General features: G+C 36.7%; 1 protein-coding gene across 1 annotated transcript; it reads right to left on the bottom strand.

The window, feature by feature from the left end:
• Positions 1-12,217: 12,217 nt before the first annotated feature.
• Positions 12,218-15,637, bottom strand: LOC114318105 (putative 2-oxoglutarate-dependent dioxygenase AOP1). The gene is made up of 3 exons (XM_028264968.2): positions 15,138-15,637; positions 13,688-14,012; positions 12,218-12,727 (listed from the first exon to the last, which is right to left on the bottom strand). Exons 1-3 carry the CDS (start codon positions 15,509-15,511, stop codon positions 12,485-12,487), a joined length of 942 nt encoding a protein of 313 aa, XP_028120769.2. The 5' UTR covers positions 15,512-15,637; the 3' UTR covers positions 12,218-12,484.
• Positions 15,638-18,128: the final 2,491 nt, after the last annotated feature.

Genomic DNA, 18,128 nt, shown 5'->3' with positions numbered 1-18,128 from the left:
CCCGAAGTGATGAAGATATTTTTCTAGGGTATTCAACCTCTAGTAGAGCTTTTTGTGTCTATAACCTGCGTACTTTGTCTTTAATGGAATCGATCAATGTGGTTATAGATGACACAGGTTCTCCTACTTCAGCGTTAAATGAGGAAGAAAATGATGAGTCTTCAATCCTGGACACTAAACCACAAAGTCAAGGAGAAACAGAAAACCAAGCACAAGAAGATAAGCCAGCATCAACTTCTAAGGTAAGTCTGAGTCCAAAGAGTGCACAAAGAGACACCACTTTTGATGCTCCTGTCACTACAAGTCTAGAATTCAAACCATCAGCAAGGATGAAACTGAATCATCTGACTCAACAGGTGATTGGAAGTGTCTTAGATCGAATGAAAACCCGAAGACAAATTCGGGAAAAGGTATCTCATATGTGTTATGTTTTCGTAATTGAACCTAAGAATATAAAAGAGGCCTTACTGGATGATAGTTGGGTCAATGCTATGCATGAAGAGTTAGGTCAATTTGAATGTAACAAAGTTTGGAGTCTTGTTCCTAGACTTAAAGACATGAATGTGATAGGTACCAAGTAGATCTTTAAAAATAAATCTGATAAGAATGGTACTGTGGTTAAAAATAAAGCTAGGTTGGTTGCTCAAGGCTATACTCAAGTAGAGGGTGTTGACTATGATGAGACGTTTATCCCAGTTGCACGTCTTGAATCTATTCATATTTTACTTGGAGTTGCTTACTTTCTTGGGTTCAAATTGTTTCAAATGGATGTGAAAAGTGCCTTTCTGAATGGGTACCTGAAAGAAGAGGCCCATGTTCAGCAACCAACAGGGTTTGAGGACCCAAAATGTCTACAAGTTAGATAAGGCTTTGTATGGGTTGAAACAAGCCTCTCGGGCTTGGTATGATAGACTTACTGCCTTTCTTCTTGATAATGACTTTCAAAGGGGTAGTGTGGACAAGACTTTATTTGTGAAACATATTAAGTCTCATATACTTGTTGCTCAGATTTATGTCGATGATATTGTTTTTGGATCCACTGTTGATCATCTTGTGAAATATTTTTTGGATTGCATGACACATGAGTTTGAGATGAGCATGATTGAAGAGTTGTCTTATTTTTTAGGTCTTCAAATTAAACAATCTCCTTCGGGTATGTTTGTTTCTTAAACTAAATATGCCAAAAACCTTGTGCCAAAGTTCGGTCTAGAGTCGGCCAAACATGCTCGTACTCCTATGAGCACCAGTCTTCACCTTTCCAAAGATTCATCTGGTACTGATGTTGATCATATCCTTTATAGGAGTATGATAGGGAGTCTATTGTAACTTACAACTAGTCGTCTTGACATTGCATTTAGTGTAGGTGTTTGTGCCCGTTACCAAGTCTATCCTAAAGAGTCTCATCTTCTTGCAGTCAAACACATCATTAAGTATGTTAATGGGACATTGGGTTATGGGATTTGGTTCTCGATTGACACTACAGCTGAAATCACTGGTTTTTCTGATGCCTACTGGGCAGGGTGTGTTGATGATCGTAAGAGCACACCTGGAGGGTGTTTTTACCTTGGAAATAATTTGGTTGCCTGTCATAGCCAAAAAGAAAAATGCCATCTCTCTTTCGACCGCTGAAGCTAAGTACATTGCTGTAGGGAGTTGTTATACCCAAATGTTGTAGATGAAGCAAATGTTTCATGATTATGGTATAGACCAGAACACTCTCACCCTCTTCTGTGATAATACTAGTGCCATTAATATTTCTAAAAATCCAGTCCAACACTCTTGCACCAAACACATTGACATTCGTCGTCATTTTATTCGAGAGTTAGTGGAAGAGGGCCGCGTCGTTCTTGAACACGTACCCATTGAGCATCAAAAGGCTGGTATTTTTACAAAACCCCTTGATCTTCTTAGGTTTGAGTTCCTTAGAAAGACCTTGGGTGTTGTGCTTAGTCACTAGGGTGTGACCTGTTACAAGAGTGGGTGAGAGTGATCAGCTTTATGTGTACTTGGATGTTATAATCTCATTGTCATTGATTTTGTCATCTCTGCATTTACACTCATATGAACACCTCTCATGCTGCTTGCAAGATTTCATTTTTCTTTGTTCATAGCTAATTCTGAATGCCCATGATCATTGACTTCATGATCTCATTCTATACACATTCTTGAGATAAGCTGTTGCAGGGGTTTCCACACAAGTGATCAAAGTTCTCTATAGACCTTTAACAATGTCGTTTATACTTTTCAGAGGAATTGATCTATACTGGCATATCATGGGTGATGTTGAGTCTCTTAATCATCTACCATCGTTTTTCACTTCCACGGTTCCTCTCTCAGTTCATTGAAGTCCGGGCATTAGGAAAAGGCTACTTCAGAGGCACCAACCAGGCCATCCTTATTGATTTCATGCTTCTTTGGTTTGGTCTCCATACTCTTGAGCGTGCATGCCACCAGTGAGTGTTTACAAGCAAAAAAAGTTAAAAAAAAAGGACTCGTTGATTGAGGGGAGCCTCCATTTTTACTCAACAAATACCCTTAATTTCTAGTGGTTTGACTTTTTTCAATGATGTTTAGTTCCTCTTGCCGGAGGTTCAGCCATCCGATCACTATGTAGATTAACTCTAGCTCTGTGGCCTCTCAAGGATTGCACACACACACACACATTCATTATGTGAGCTCTCATGTTTGTCTTTGGGTTGTGCATTCCCATGTAGCTTATGCTCATTGATCAATTTTTATCTGACTTGCTCATGTTATTATGTTTTATGTTGTCAAAATTGCGAGTTTGCGGGCTTCATGTTTTGTGGATTATCTCATCTTAGTGTCACATACTTGCTCTTGTGCTCACTTTCTTTTGTTTCAGGTCCCACTTGGTAGTGTGAGCTGGTTGTTTTTTCTTAGAAGGGCGTTTTTTTGGCATTGTTGATTTTTCTTCTCTGCCCGAACGGACAATTTATCGCTCGAGTGCGTTTTTACTTCATCCAGTACTTTTACAGAGTGCGCGAGATTCTGAAAGTAGGTTTTTTACGCTCGAGCGTTTTTTTCTTACGCTCAAGCGAAGAGACGTCATAAGTGAGTCCGCTCGAGCGGTGTGTCTTTGTAGACGCGCCCTCGGGCCTCACTACAGTTCAGACTCAATTTGTGTCACGGTCCTGTATCTAATCTCGCAGAGTGCAATGCAAGATCGATGATTCATCAAAGAGTCCAAATCCGACAAATCGTTTTTGAAAATAGATTTTTTGAAAGAAGTGCCAAACATGGACTGCTTTGCCAGATACAGAGTCGCTACCTAAATATTTTATTTTGGGGAAATTTAGAAAACCCTGACTCGTTGCCTAAGGCCATGTGTCCGTCATCACCAAAGTTGCCTAGGCTCGGGAACTTGGGTGCGATTGGGGAAGGTCACTTCGTGAGCACTCCCTCTCGCCCGATCAAAGATCGGCCTCTACTAACCATGATATCTAGTTTTGAAAACATTATGCGTTCTTATTTCGGTTATTAGCCTAGATTTACTATGTGATGCGCACAACATACAAGTATAGACTGGATCGCCTGAATTGGAACAAAACATTTCATGTTTGTTTATTTTGAAAATGGTTTGCTACTCGCAAGTAGGCTAAGACGTGGATTTGCCACCCTCGGATGGGCTTGAAAAACATGATTTTGCCACTATCTAGTGGGCTTAAAACTCACAATTAACGAATTGTTCCAATTCAAATAACCCAACCTTCACCCACAGGTATTCAGGCAGTTATATCACATAAGCACGTAGCCTCATGGTAAGCATGCTATCATGGCAGTCACTCACACGCATACAAGGATGCTAAAGCATAAAACTTACCGAGTACTCCAAGCCAAAACAGAAGCTATGTTAGAAATCCATGCATGATCCTAACTATACAGAAATGCCTAATGCAACACATGCAAAAATGCAACTATAATAGGCTCGGCTATTCTAAACATGGCATATGATGATGCTACAGCTAAGACACATTCAATTTGGAATTGAAATATAAATGCAGTTAGTATGGTGTGCCGAGCCCGGTGCATGCAAGACAGATGAATGAATGCAAACATGCGACCATAAGTATGCTAATTGAAACATGCCCTAATCTAACCATCATAAGCTGGTAAATAAAAGGGAGAAAGACGTGGGGTTGGAAGACATACATCACACACACGCACACTTATTACAACATTGCCCTCGCTCGTAGGGTCCGAATAAATAATATACACTCCGAATAAATAGTACAGTCCGAATAACTACAAAAATCCAAATTAATTAACAGATTAATCTAGGAAAGCAGATAAATTAGCACGCAAATCCACGGACTGTCTCAACTTTTATTCCGAATGATGAATGATGTATGCTTGAGTTGCCTTGTGCGGAAATCCATTGCGATGCCCCGGTTTGCCTCTGTTTGCAATTTTTCTCGGAATATTGTGCAAAGCTCCAGAAGGCCGCTGATTTCTGATTTACTGCAACAGAGAGCAACAAAGGGGCATGGCAAAGTATTTTCACATATATATGCATGACTACTCTTTGGGGAGTGTAGTCCTCGATCCTCGTGTCACCAATCACGCATATCGATGCATGATGGTCGAGGAGTCGAATTGCACGACTTAATATGAAATGAATGCACATAGAAACACAACAAGACCTAAACTCCATCATGGGTAATCCGGAGTGTCGGCGACAGGGAATTGAGACACATTCCGTCACTCGAAGTACGAAACGTACCTCGTTTCCCGTGCTTGGGCAAACTCCTATCCCAAACATGATGCAAATGAGATGGCATACACAATGCGATTAACATACAACCTAGCATACGCAATGCTATGAAATGGCATACACAATGCTCGATGCAACATGACATACACAATGCTCTAACATACAACCTAGCATACGCAATGCTATGGACCGAAATGACATATACAATGCACGATGGACTTACACCAACATGAATGGATCTCAGCCACACTCACATCAGTGGCTGTTAGATGAAAATGAGACAACCGAAATGCGTGCACACATGTACGCAAACCGAGGACCGAACCTAAGGCATAAAATACCACTCTACCAAGGCATGACAAGGGATGCAAGATGGCATTCAAACATGTAAATTTCAGCACTGAAACATGATGCTAAATGGTCCCGAAACATGGAAATATGGCACCCGATGCATGGAATAAGCCTCGAAACTCAAAACTAAGCACATGCATTGAACCACAAGCGCACAAAGCAAGCATTATTTGATCATGAAGTATAAAGACAGAGCCAAGGCAGTCCCAAAATATGCACATTTCTGGTTTAAAGCATGGCTAAAAGATGCTAACATGATGGACTAACATAGCATGCAACATTGGCTAACAAGCATGGTTTACATGGCATGTATATGAAGCAAATGAGAACTCATCAAACCAGCCAAAAAGCAGTGAATAAAACATGCCAAAATATGCCCGAATAATCACTGAAATGCAGCCAATGCATGCAAAAATGAGGGGCTTCTTTGGAGGGCCTTACAAAGGGGTTATTAAGCACATACAAGATAGACATGTAACATGGAAAAATCACCTCTGGAAATGAGTTATGACAGCCCTAAAACTCACCAAAAATGCCCTGAAATTAACCTAGGAAGCATGCAAATGAAAAACCCTTTGAAAGGCCTTGAGGGGGATTGTTCTACACATGCATCATAGACATAAAATATGACAAAATGGGCTCCGGACAGAGCTTATGTAGACCATAAAACTCACAAAATGAGGTCTGAAACATGACTTCAATGCATGCAAAATAGAGTCCCTTTGGAAGGCCAACAATGCTAGTAAAGAGAATGAGGGGTGAGAGGGTCACCCCTCTATGATTTTGGGGCTCAAAGACACATCAAGGCCACTGAAAATCCACTGGATTTCAGTGGCTAAGGGGCCAAAACAAGGCCAATGCAAATGCTCATATGCATGGCTCAAATCATGGGGAAATGAAGTATGCAAGGAAGAAAATGACTCCAAACAGAAAAGTGACCTCAATCAAACTTAAAGAGGAGGTCAAAACAAAACTTTCTTCAGTTTAGGTAGAGGTCCAAAAATGCTCACAAATAAGGCTAATATATCATGCAAAATAAGCCCTAAAAGAGAGATAAAGCATACAAGGGGGTAGGAGACCTCAAACAGAAAAGTACTTTGAAACAAACATGAAGAGGAGCTCAAAATAAGACTATTTTCAGTTTACACCAAGGCTCGAAAATTCTTACAAATAGAGCTAAGGTATAGAGCAAAATAATGCAAAAATGGGAGAAATGAGGACTTACCCTTGTAGCACAGCAATGCAGCCAACCTCGGACCAAGAAAGTGAGCTTTGAACCTCTGAAAATGAGTTCCAAGGTGCTGGAATGGATGGTGGAGGTGTTAGGCTGAGAGGTGTAGTGTAAATGGCCAAGAAAATTAGGGTTTGGAGCTTTAGAGAAGAAGGCTATGGAGGGTGGAGTGCATGTGCCTTGGCCAAACTTTTTTCTCTAACCCTTGCAAATGAAGATGGAGAGTTGGTTATATAGAGGGAGAGAAGTAAGGCTTCTTGGAGAAGGCAAGAGAGAGGTTCAAAGCTTCTAAAAGAAGCTTGACCAAAGGGGTCAACTTCTTGAGGAAGCTAGACCAAAAGGGTCAAACTCCTCCTACCAACCAAGCAAAGGGGTCAAAACCCCCTTTTAAGGACCAAAACAAGGACAAAACCCTCGGACAGTGGGTCAAGTGTTTCATAGCTGGCACAGTTGTGTTGCACTTGAGAAGAGCAAAAAACAGAAAGCTGGCCGACCAGCTAAGGTTGCCGGCTGGCCACTCCCTCTGGTCAACCGACTAGGGGTCAAAAGGGTCAAGCAAAATTGCTAGTCGGCCTACCCAAAAAGGTGGCCTCCCAGATGAGTAGAACATAGTCCTGTGGTGAAAAACCAAAAAAAGTGACCCAAGAGAGAGAAAAACCAGCTTTTTAGAGGGGTTCAAAAGGGTCAAGAGGAATTATTGGCCGGCCTACCTATTTTGGTGGCCTCCCAGATGAGCACAACACAATGGTGGTATGAAAAGCCAGAAATTGTGGCTCAAAAGTGAGAAAAACCAGCTTTCTGTCAGAAAAATCGGCTTTTGGAGAGAGAAAATGAGAAAACTAGTTTTTCAGGGGAAAAGGTGGCCGGCCACCATACTACCCCCTCCCTAACAGTGAAAATAAGGTCCCTGCCAAAAATGAACCCTAACCGATGCAAAACGAGGGTTCGAGGGCCAAAACGCGCGGTCCAGGGCCCCAAAAATAGGCTGTTAGGCACCGGAAGTGGCGTATGACCACGAAGGTGGTCTCCCGGGCCACAGTGTCCCTCAAAATGGAGGAAGCAAGGTGCGTGCCAAAAACCAGAGCAAACAGAGGTAGTTAAGCAGTCCCGAACCGAGGCACACGGCCAATGGCTCTGAAAACTGGAAACTGGCTTCCAAACGGGAAAAATGGCCTACAACCACGAAACGTAGTCTACGGCCGCTGAGAGATGGTTTACGAGACCTCTCCCTCCCTTCGGGAAGAGAAAACAGAGAAAGCAGGACCTGGTTCGTAAACTGAGGTAAAGCACAAAAGAGCCCTGAAGTCCGGAGGCAAGGCTCGCAGCCGAGACTCCACAACCTCAGAACGAGCACAATATGCAACATCACCGAGCGCTCAGTTGGTGACGTCTGAGTCTTAAGGTCGGTCAAAAATGGGGTGTCTACAGTCTTACACTTGAGTGGTAAGCCTTAGTATATAATCTGTCACCCGTCGTTTCAGACTCAGTTTTTTCTCTCTTTTTGCGATTATCTCTCTCTCTCTCTCTCTCTCTCTCCTAGGGCTTCGATTGCGACTCGCTTAGGCTTTGATTTGGTTATCCCTCTTTTTTTTTTCCTCATCTAATTCATCTCTGGTAAGTTTCTCACCCCAATTTTTTTTTTTGTTATTTCCTTTGCTCTTTCTCTCTCTCTTTCGGTCTGTGTTAGGGTTTCTTTGTTTCTTTGTGCTTTGTCTGTGGTTTGTTCACTTGTTTCCATGTTTACACAGTAGGTTTTTTAACTTGGCAATGTCATTCTATGCTACATCGGTGAGATTGGGCATGTTTTTGATCCTTGATAAGCTTGTTTACATACTTGTCTCTTTGTCAAGTTTTTTCTGCCAATTGTGTGCTCATTTGCTGCTACTGAGTTATTGTGATTATTTTTCCTTCCTCATGAATTATGCTCTGATAGGTTATGCATTTTGAAATTTGGTTCTACAGCTCTGGGTATTGCTATTATTTCATTGCATTTTGTCTAATTGAATTATGTCACTAATGGTTTTCTGTTCTTATTGTGATTTTTTGGTTTGTTTGTTTGTTTTTTTTTTTTTGGGAAGGGGGGATGTTGTTGGTTTGGGTGTGGTTGGTTTAGCCATGTCAACCTCTAAACGCCGGAAGTCCACCGCTACCTGTCCACAGTTTAACTCAGACAAGTTTCCTTTTGTTTTCAAAGCCAAAAACTATAGGGAAGCCTTCCTATCCCGAACAGTTCATCTTGAGCGTAATGTGCATTCAAACACCTTTGAGTCTATCTCGATTAGGTCTTGTTTCATCCCCTAGGAGGTGACCTAGTCCTTTCCTTTTTCGTGTGTCAAAAATTAGATTAGGTAAGGGAATTTTATTGCAACATCGAAGGTGTTGATGACATAGGGCAGTTTTTTAAAACTTGGGTTCGGTCTAAAGAAATTTTTGTTGACCAGGACCTTATCCGCTCTCTCCTCGGCATTGGTTCAGTTCTTCATTCTAGGTATCCCTTCTTTGTTCGTCTTGATTGTGACTTCAGCGAGGTGGCCATTGCATTATGTGGTACACCTCGCACCTAGATTCAAGGGGCTCTCATCAAGCAGAATGAGCTCCTTCCTAAGTTTAGGTTGCTCAATCTCATAGTGTGCGCCAATCTCATTGTCACCACTTATAGCTCTGAAATTAACCAAGAGCAAGGTTATGCCTTATATTGCATTGATCACCAATTATCCATTAACTTTGCCACCCTTATCCTTTGCACAATGATTGTCGTTATTGGGAACAAACAGTTAGGGTTGCCCTATGGTTGTTTGATCAACCGTCTTCTGTTTAGACTTGAGGTCCCGATTTATGAGGATGATGAGTATACCACTCCTATTAAACCTTTCACTAAGAAAACCGTGTCTCAAAGTTGTGCGCATGTTAAGGAAGAGTCATCTAGGGCAGGTCTTTCTTCTATAGGTGATGATGATCTTATGGCAGAGGAGGCTGAGCTTGATGCTGCCACAGCAGGCGCAGAGGAGCCAGTTGTACCTCCCCGAATTATGCGTGACCAGCTTCGCCGCTTTGAGTAGTCCATGACTTAGCGGTTGGTTCACATGGATGCTCGTCTGGATGCTTTCGATGGTCGGCTTGGCCATATTGAACAATCCGCTGCACAGACCATTCTACAGCCAGATCAGATTATTTCTTTGCTTTAGTTGCAGCCGCCTCATCCCTCACCGGTTGATCCTTGATTGTGATCTTTCTTGGGCAGTGTTGCTTTTTGTTCCTATTTGTCTCCCGGACAAAAAAGGGGAGAAGATTTGGATACATTGTTTAATTTTTGGATACATTGTTTCATTTGGTTTAGAATTGCTACTTGTTTCATTTGGTTTAGAACTGCTACAGTTAGGTTTTGTTTCATTTTGTTTAGAACTGTTACAGTTGGATTTTTGAGTTTTCATATCTCCTATACATTGGTTGCTTTTTATTATCTTATTGAGTTCCACAGTTTTGGTTTTTGTAGTATGTTGATCATTGTTTCACAGGTGAATGGTTCTACATTGTTCAAATGTTTCTCAATCAAATTGGGCCTTTGTGGATTTTGTTTTGTGTCTGATAGGCCGGATCTTGTGTTTGTTTTTTTTAGTGTGTCTAGTGCGTATGTTTGCTAGGAAAAAATTGTTAGAAAAGTTTTGTTCGGGAATTGACAAAGGGGAAGATTGTTAGGTTCTACCTTGTTGCCAATTCCGTGAACAAACTTAGTTTAATAGAGTTGTAATTTTTCCTTGGTTTTTGCTTGTCCCACTCGAGCAGGCCAAGATGCGCTCGAGTGGAGTTTGGACCTTCTCAGTAGTTTGGCTTGTCTGTAAAACTACTGGGAGGCGTGTTTTTGCGCTCGAGCATTGTTTTGTTTTATCGCACACGTTTTAGTGACTCCACTCGAGCGGCAAGTCCTGCTCTCGAGCGAGGTACGCGGCCCCTATTTTCTATATATATGTGTTTAAGTCCGTTTTTAGGTTTAATGCTTTTAGATTTGTTTTGGGGGCTCTAGGGTTTTCTTTTGGGGCTGTTTTTCTAGTTTTTCTTTGATGTTTGCTTGAGTATTAAACTCATATGGTTTGGTAATTCACATCAAAGGGTTGTTTGAGTGATCATCTTCAAGAGTATTCTTAATCAGTGGAACCCGGAGATTCAAGATTGGAGTGTTCGAAGGTGTTCGAAGTTGTGCGCAGTCGTTGAGTCGACGTTGATGTTGTGGAATCAACATCAATCTAATCAATTCTGAGACGAAGGTTGCGGTGAAAGATATACAAATCATTGAAGACAAATTGATAGAGTTTGGATAATTTGTTTGGGTATTTTGTATTCTTTCTTTCCTTCATGGTGGATTGATTTGTGGAGTTTCGCCCGTGATTTTTTAATCACAATTGGAGGTACTCTAATAGTGATTTTTTTCATGTAAAAATCGTTTGTGTCTATTTATTGTATCTGAAACAACAATCTAAATCATTTTCATACGTGCTTGATGATTTAGATTGTTAGTTTTAATTATTTAGAAATTGATACAATTAAATCTTGATCTAATCACGAATCACTTAGGATTTTTAGATAAGAAGCCCATTTTTATACTACAAAGAAAAGATATGTTTTCTTCACTAAAGACTAAACAAAATCATGCCAAATCTAAAAGTTTTAAAAGGAATTATTATCTTTTGACTTAAACTTTTCTTTCTCTTTAGCCTCAGCTTTTGACTCTGTCACCCACCAATTCTTTCTTTTTGCCTCACCTGCAACATATTACTAAAAGGATGATAATAAAAATAATGACAAAAAAAAAATAATGAAAACAAAAAATCAATAATCATGATATTAAGTTTTGTCAAGAAATGTATTGTCAAAACACAAATTATTAAATTTTTTAAGATAAAAATCCTAACAATCTCCCCCTTTGACAATGGCGGGACAACTTCATAAACCATTCTTGCACAAGATCTTTTGATTCAAACATTGATTTAAACAAATGAGACAAAAAATGAATAAACAGAAAATCATGATTTTGTCTTTAGAACGGGATTGCCAACTTGCATTACAATGCACAGAATTAGAATTGAAAATCCTAACATTTATAGTTATGGTTTTGGTTTGAAACCGAATTTGACCATCTAGATATATATACATATGTATAATTTGTTATTTATAATAATCACTCAATTACTTTATTAGTATCTCATATATTTTTAAGTTGTTGACTCTGTGCTCTTTTAAGTGTGTTTTTGTATAATGATAGAACTAATTATAAAAAATCATTTATTACTTGATGTTTGAGTAAGTTGTGATCGTGTTGTTAATGATGACAATATTTATAAAATCATGGTTTCAAACCAAATTAAATCGTATGGTGCTTTCCTAGTTTAATTTGGTTTGATTCTAAAATTTTTAGAGTTCAATTTAGTTCTAAATTTTATAGAACCGTACATAGCGAAAATTGAAACTTTGAGCTTCCTTGTTTTTTCACATATGAAGGTCCATTTATCTCCTCGCACTCTCTTTGTACGATGGACTGAAAATTGTAGTTCCACCATGTTTAGTTTCGCTGAAGTAATAGCATATTTATGTTCATAAGTGTTTACAATGTTATGTTTGTGATATATATGATATTATAGTATATTAAGTGAAAGTTTATTTTGATAAATTTTGTAAAACTAAAAATATAATGTAATGATATCAATAATGATTAATTAAATAATACTACTATAAACTAAGGTCAAGTTTGGCAACACTAAAATAATCCATATTTTTATCTTTTTATCTTTTTTCTATCACATCACCTTTCTATTTTTTTGCACATCTTTTCGTAAAAAGACAAAAAGTAGATTTATTTAGGTCATCCCAAACAATCCCTAAATTTCTGGCTGCGCCAACACATTCACAACTATAAATAACTGTTGGCTTTTAATTCTTAGCTAGAGAGTAATGAGTAAAGACCCATGCAGACATTCAAAAACAGAAGACATAACAAATTACATAACTCATAACCACAAACCTTAATCACATAAGATGCACTAGGACTTTATTTTGATCATAAAAAAAAAAAAAAAATCTAAACGCACAAAATTTGATCAATGAATTAGATACAATGAACTATGTCTAATTTAATGATCGAATTTTGTGTTCGTAGAAAAACTAGGTCAGAAATGATTTCAGACACCACAGTAGGCTTTTGCAGAACATTCGGTCCGCGATCCCACCTCAGTGTAATAGAAGCCAAGTAATCCATAATTATCAAATGGCTTAAATTGTAGAGGGTGCTGATCATCAACCAGTTCTTGAGGTACATGTATCATTTCCTTTTGGAATGCAAATAGTCCAAGTGAGTATCTTTCTTCTTTCCCACTCATGATCACTCTATGTTTTGGAGAATGTACTCTGTTGTTGCTCCAAGCCTATTCCAATAAAAGTCAATATCCAAATCCATGAATCTATGTTGGGAAAATAAAATAAGATTAACTATATATAAATAAAAATGTATACAGAAAATATGTCATAGAATTATGAGTTTATCACTTTAAAATAAAAAATTTATTAAAACGTTTTTTAATATAAAAATGTTATTGACATGTAATTCTTGTAATGATACTGTATAAGAATTTCAAAAAATGACATTTTTCATAAGAGAAATCAAAATAAATTTGAAGTTATGACAAAAATTTTGGAAAGAGTGGGACAATTCTCTAATTTGGGAGCCCAAGATGGTCTTAATGGCTTGGGCCGACTCTTAGAAAGTGAAACTTCAAAGAAAAAGACTTATTAGTATGAGTATATGGATCAAGTATAAGTAGTTTAAAGAGATATGAGATAAATTCCTAACACTCGTCACCTATGTAGCCCAATTGCATGGGAAGGTGATAGCAAAATAAAAGATGAAAAAATTAGGAGTGTGTTTGGTTTGTGTTTATAAAGTAGTTTTTGAGATAGAAAGTACGAATACTTATTTGGTTTGCCTAGAAAATTGTTTTGGGAAGAGAGTTTTAAAAAAAGTGATTGATTTGATGTGTATGAGAGAGAGAGAGTGATTTTGGAAAGTAGGTAACCAAACAAAATTTTGAATTTTTTTTTGAAAAAATTTGTTTGATTTGATTACTCTTGAAAATTTGTTTGTAGAGAATTTTTCCCAAAATTTTTTCTGAAAAACAAACCAAACAAGGCCTAGATACCATGGTAGAATTATTAGAAACATTCAAACCAAAACCAATTGATCATGATCATGGGTGGAAGGGCCTCTAGCAAAATAAATAAATAAAAATAAAGTAGATGCTAAATTTTAAATTTTTGTGTTCTTTTCGTCTTTTCTTTTCCCTCTGCAAATCTATGAAAAGATGAAGAAAAAGAAAAGAATAACCCACCAAAAGAGCATCCCCAGCCAAAACCACAAAAGATGAAGGTGAGGGATCAAAACTAATCCAATGGCCATCTTTGGTTTTCAACTCAAGACCATTCACTTGATTTTGATGAAGTATTGTCATGAAGGTCTTGTCTGTATGTTCTCCCGCTCCAACATTGGTCTCGTCCTCCATTTTTGGACCTCTGTATTTCATGATTCTAAGAAGGTAATTGGTTGACTCCATGAATGAATCATAGTATTTCTCTACTCCATAGCTTTCAAATACCATTCTCTTCACCATCTTCTCTAATTCTGATACCAACACTGAATAAGACTGCATGGTTTTACTGACCAACCAAGAGAGAGAGAGAAAGGGGTTAAGTGATATGAATAAATAATAATTTGGGAACATAGTTAAAAGTCGAATTTTGGCTTTTTAACTTATTTTGAATTAAATCACCTCTCTACTTTTTTACACGTTTTTTCAATGAAAGTCAAAAAAAAAAAAAAAAAAAAAATTAAAAAGCCAACTTTTAACCAATCCATGAATTTTTCACTAAAAAATAAATAAAAAAAAATAAAAATGCATAGAATACATGAGAATGAGCAATTCAATAAGATTTGTTAGTGCGGTTTACTTTTAAACTAGTTCATTTTTATTATGTGTTTGATTTTGTATTCTTAAATTTATTTTATTTTTGTATTCTATTTCTATGTACGTAGCATTTTTGATAGTGATATGAATCATAATGCTACAAACATAAAAAATTTCATTGAAAAATGGATAGAATGCAGTGGTGGATCCTGGACGAATGCACTGTTGTCGGCACTACATTATTTTCTGTGACTTTTAAAAAAAAATATGTCCTCTTATATGAATTAGCTAACTAATTATTAGAAAGCAAAAATATTATGTACCCTGTAGAGTATGGTGTAGATTTAAATTTGGTGTGGTGCAAGTCACATCCAAAATAAATTTGATCAACACATTTCGTTTTCAGAGTATCTTTCATAATACTAATTCTTAAGAAAAAATCAAGTTAATTGTGCAAATAATTTCCAAAATATATATTTTGTTAACCGTTCCTTCAAAATTTCCCAAAAAATTATGAGGGAAACAACTTTAGTCAACTCACAAGAGAATTTCTGTATCTTCTAGTGCTGATTCTAATTAGTTTGGCTTTGACACTTTCATTTGAGAAAAGCGATAATACATTTGTTCTTAAAATATGCGATATGTCATACGACAGTTCCTAACATCAGCAAGAGTATTTGGTAAAATTTCAAAAATATCTCTCTTTTCGTTACTAATTTTGAACGATATTGATGCTAGGACTAAAGTGTAACAGACCAAATATTTAGAGATCAAAATGAAACAACTAAAAATTGAGAAATAAGTGTAACATAGCATATACTTTTAGTGTAATTAATTCAGAAAAATTATTTGTAAAAAAGTAGATAAAGTTTTATACCAGAAATGGTCATTTCCATTAGGCCACATAAGATTTGTGAAACTTTGAGCTCCTTCAAGAGTGGGTGCATCATCAATGCCAAAGCCTTCATAGAGAGGAATGATAGGCTCATCCCCAATATACCCAAAGTAAGGCTTATGAGAAGTGTTCTTCACTTTGATCTCTTTTGGGAGATCAAACAACTCTCCCAATGACCCAAACACCTCGTTGTAAAGCTCCATTGAAACCCTATCATACACTGCCACAAAGCATCCATACTCTTCTAGGGCACACTTGACTTCATTGCTTGTTTCAATCCAAGAACTTGTGCCATGTTTCAAGTTTTCTTTGGTGAAATCTATTTTTGGAATCTTGGGCTTTGTTTGGGACACCATGATATCTTAATTGCCTTTTTTTTGTTTTTTCTTTTCACTATGAGAAAGTTTTGGTGCTTCTAATTGCTTCTACTTCTAAATGCTTGCCTTTATAGAGTTGTAAGTGCATGTTAACAAAAGAAAATTGGAATATTTTATGACGGCACAATCAAAGATTGTTAAGTGTAAATACGTCATTGACTACGTATTTTTGCAGGCTTTGATGGGAGTTTGTAATTACATCCACTAAGGCCTTGTTTAGAAATAGATTATTTTAGTAATTTTTTTAAATTTTTACGAAAATATATGCATAGAAAAATATAAAGAAGTGATTTGACAATTTTTAGTGATTTTTAACTAAAATATATAGTTCACAAACGAGGCTTAAATTTCTATAGGGGATTAGATTCTAATGTTTAGGTTTGTTAGGCTCATTTTGAGACTGACCTTAGTGACCGTTCTTTTTTTAAGATTCGTTGAGTAGAATATTCATGAAAAAAAAAAGATAATTGAATGTCGATTGTTTATGTTTGAATTACATTTGTTTTTAAAAATGAACGATAATTATAATACTAATGCTTCAGGCCTCGAGAACTTCGGGCACGAATGACGCGAATTTGTTGTCACCGATCGACTGGCCGGACGATCACCCGGACAGCCGGACGACCACCCGGACGACAGGGTGAACCACTTGTCTACCGCATTTGTTACGTTGTCGACCGCGGCTATTAGCCTCTTTATCGGATGACCGGCCGGACGACCGATTAAACAAATTTGAGAAAAATTCGTGCCTCAATATTCGAGGTCTGTAGCATGACTCTAATTATAATTTCAAATGTAACCATTCATTTTTTATAATACAAATGTGATTCAAACATATAACTATCGGTGTCTGATCATCTTAATTTTTTGCATTAATATTCAACGTAATGAGTATTAAAAAGTGAAAAATTCAGATCACTAAGGTTAGCCTAAAAATGGGTCTACCAAATCCAAACACTCTCTCAAATTAAAATGACCAATTCAAGAGAATCTACACCCTTTGGGGGTGTTTGTTTGGTGAGATTAGGACATGGGATTGGACAACAGAATGGATAGTTCAATATTTGATTGGAAAAGTGAAGGCCGGACTAATAAATGAAAATAAAAATTTACGGGGGATGCGGGACATAAATAAATGTACTAAGTCAACTTCTAGATTAACTAATTAAATGACGAAATTGACTCTCAAATATATAAATTTTTTTCTTTCATTTTTTAAACATGTGTGAATTAATCTTATGATATATAATTGTCATCTCTTACTTTTTTTTTCTTTTTCTTTTTGTATTAGCAAAATCATTAATGAAAATATACGTATTTAAATAAAATTAAAAATGGTCTTTGTAAAATAAAATAAAATAAAATTCAAATAAATAAAATAAAATAAAATAAAATATGCTTCAAATTTGGTATTGCCATTGTAAACAATTTAAAAGGACAAAATGGTCTTTTGATAAATTATTGTTCTTCATAATTTTCAAATTAAACGTAAGATTCACTAAAATAGTCATTTTTAAATGTATAATTTTATGATAAAACAAACATGTGATACACATCATTTCCAGGCTAATAGTCCAGAACTATATATCCTAGGACTATCAGTTTGTTGCATTACTGTTATCCCAGGTAGGCAACCTAAGAGGGGGTGAATTGGGTTTCTAAATAAATTGCCAAAATAAAAATTAATCCAAATAATAAATAAATAAATATGCTCAATAATATAAAATAGAGTAATGAAATAAAATGGGCAAAGGGAAGAGAAATCAAATACAATGATTTATAGTTGTTTGGCACACCGGGCCTACGTCCACTCCCCAAGTATCCTCCTTGGGAATTTCTCCACTATTTTTCAAATAGTAATTACACCATTAGCTTCACGAGTGCTAGCGAAGCTTTACAAGTGACCAATCTCGATCACTCCGACTAGTTTAGAATCCGGTGCCTAGTTACACCTAACCAAGTAATTTTATCTAAAAAATCACTCATAAAAATTTCTCAACTAGTTTTGAATCCGGTGCCTAGTCACACCCAACCCAAGTGATTTTATCTCAAAAAATCACCCACAAAACACTCTCTTTTTTACAATAATAATATGAATAAGGGATAGAAAATCTTTTTACAATTTCTTTCAAACTCTCAACAAAATTTCTCACAGAAAATATAACTCAATGAAGCACAATACAATATTTGAGAATATTTCAATATAACAGATTTTTCCTTTCTTTACTTATTCTTTTTCTCACACCAAAACACTTCTATATATACAAGAAAATATATCAGTTGAACATATATCCGTTGGAGGACGACGCTCCCGCTGATTGTAGCTTCGGGCACGCGAGACATCTTTTTCCCCATCTTCAAAAATGGTAGGTGGATGTTTGAAATTAATGATCAAGGGTCACTTTCAATGAATAATAATTTCTAATTTTTCCTTCAAAACTTTACGAATTTCAAAAGTTACACAGTAACTTGAATAGTAACTTCTTTATTAAAAAATATATGATGCACAGTAAATTTATTTAAATAATATTTATAACACATACATCATACAACATGTATTTTAGTAGATAATATTTTGTGTCAAAGAATGTAAAAT

Source organism: Camellia sinensis, chromosome 2 (assembly GCF_055761805.1).
Source record: "Camellia sinensis isolate YWXY chromosome 2, ASM5576180v1, whole genome shotgun sequence".
Classification (NCBI taxonomy): domain Eukaryota; kingdom Viridiplantae; phylum Streptophyta; class Magnoliopsida; order Ericales; family Theaceae; genus Camellia; species Camellia sinensis.
The sequence above is the reverse complement of the archived record's forward strand: the minus strand, read 5'-3'. Positions and strand labels throughout refer to the sequence as shown.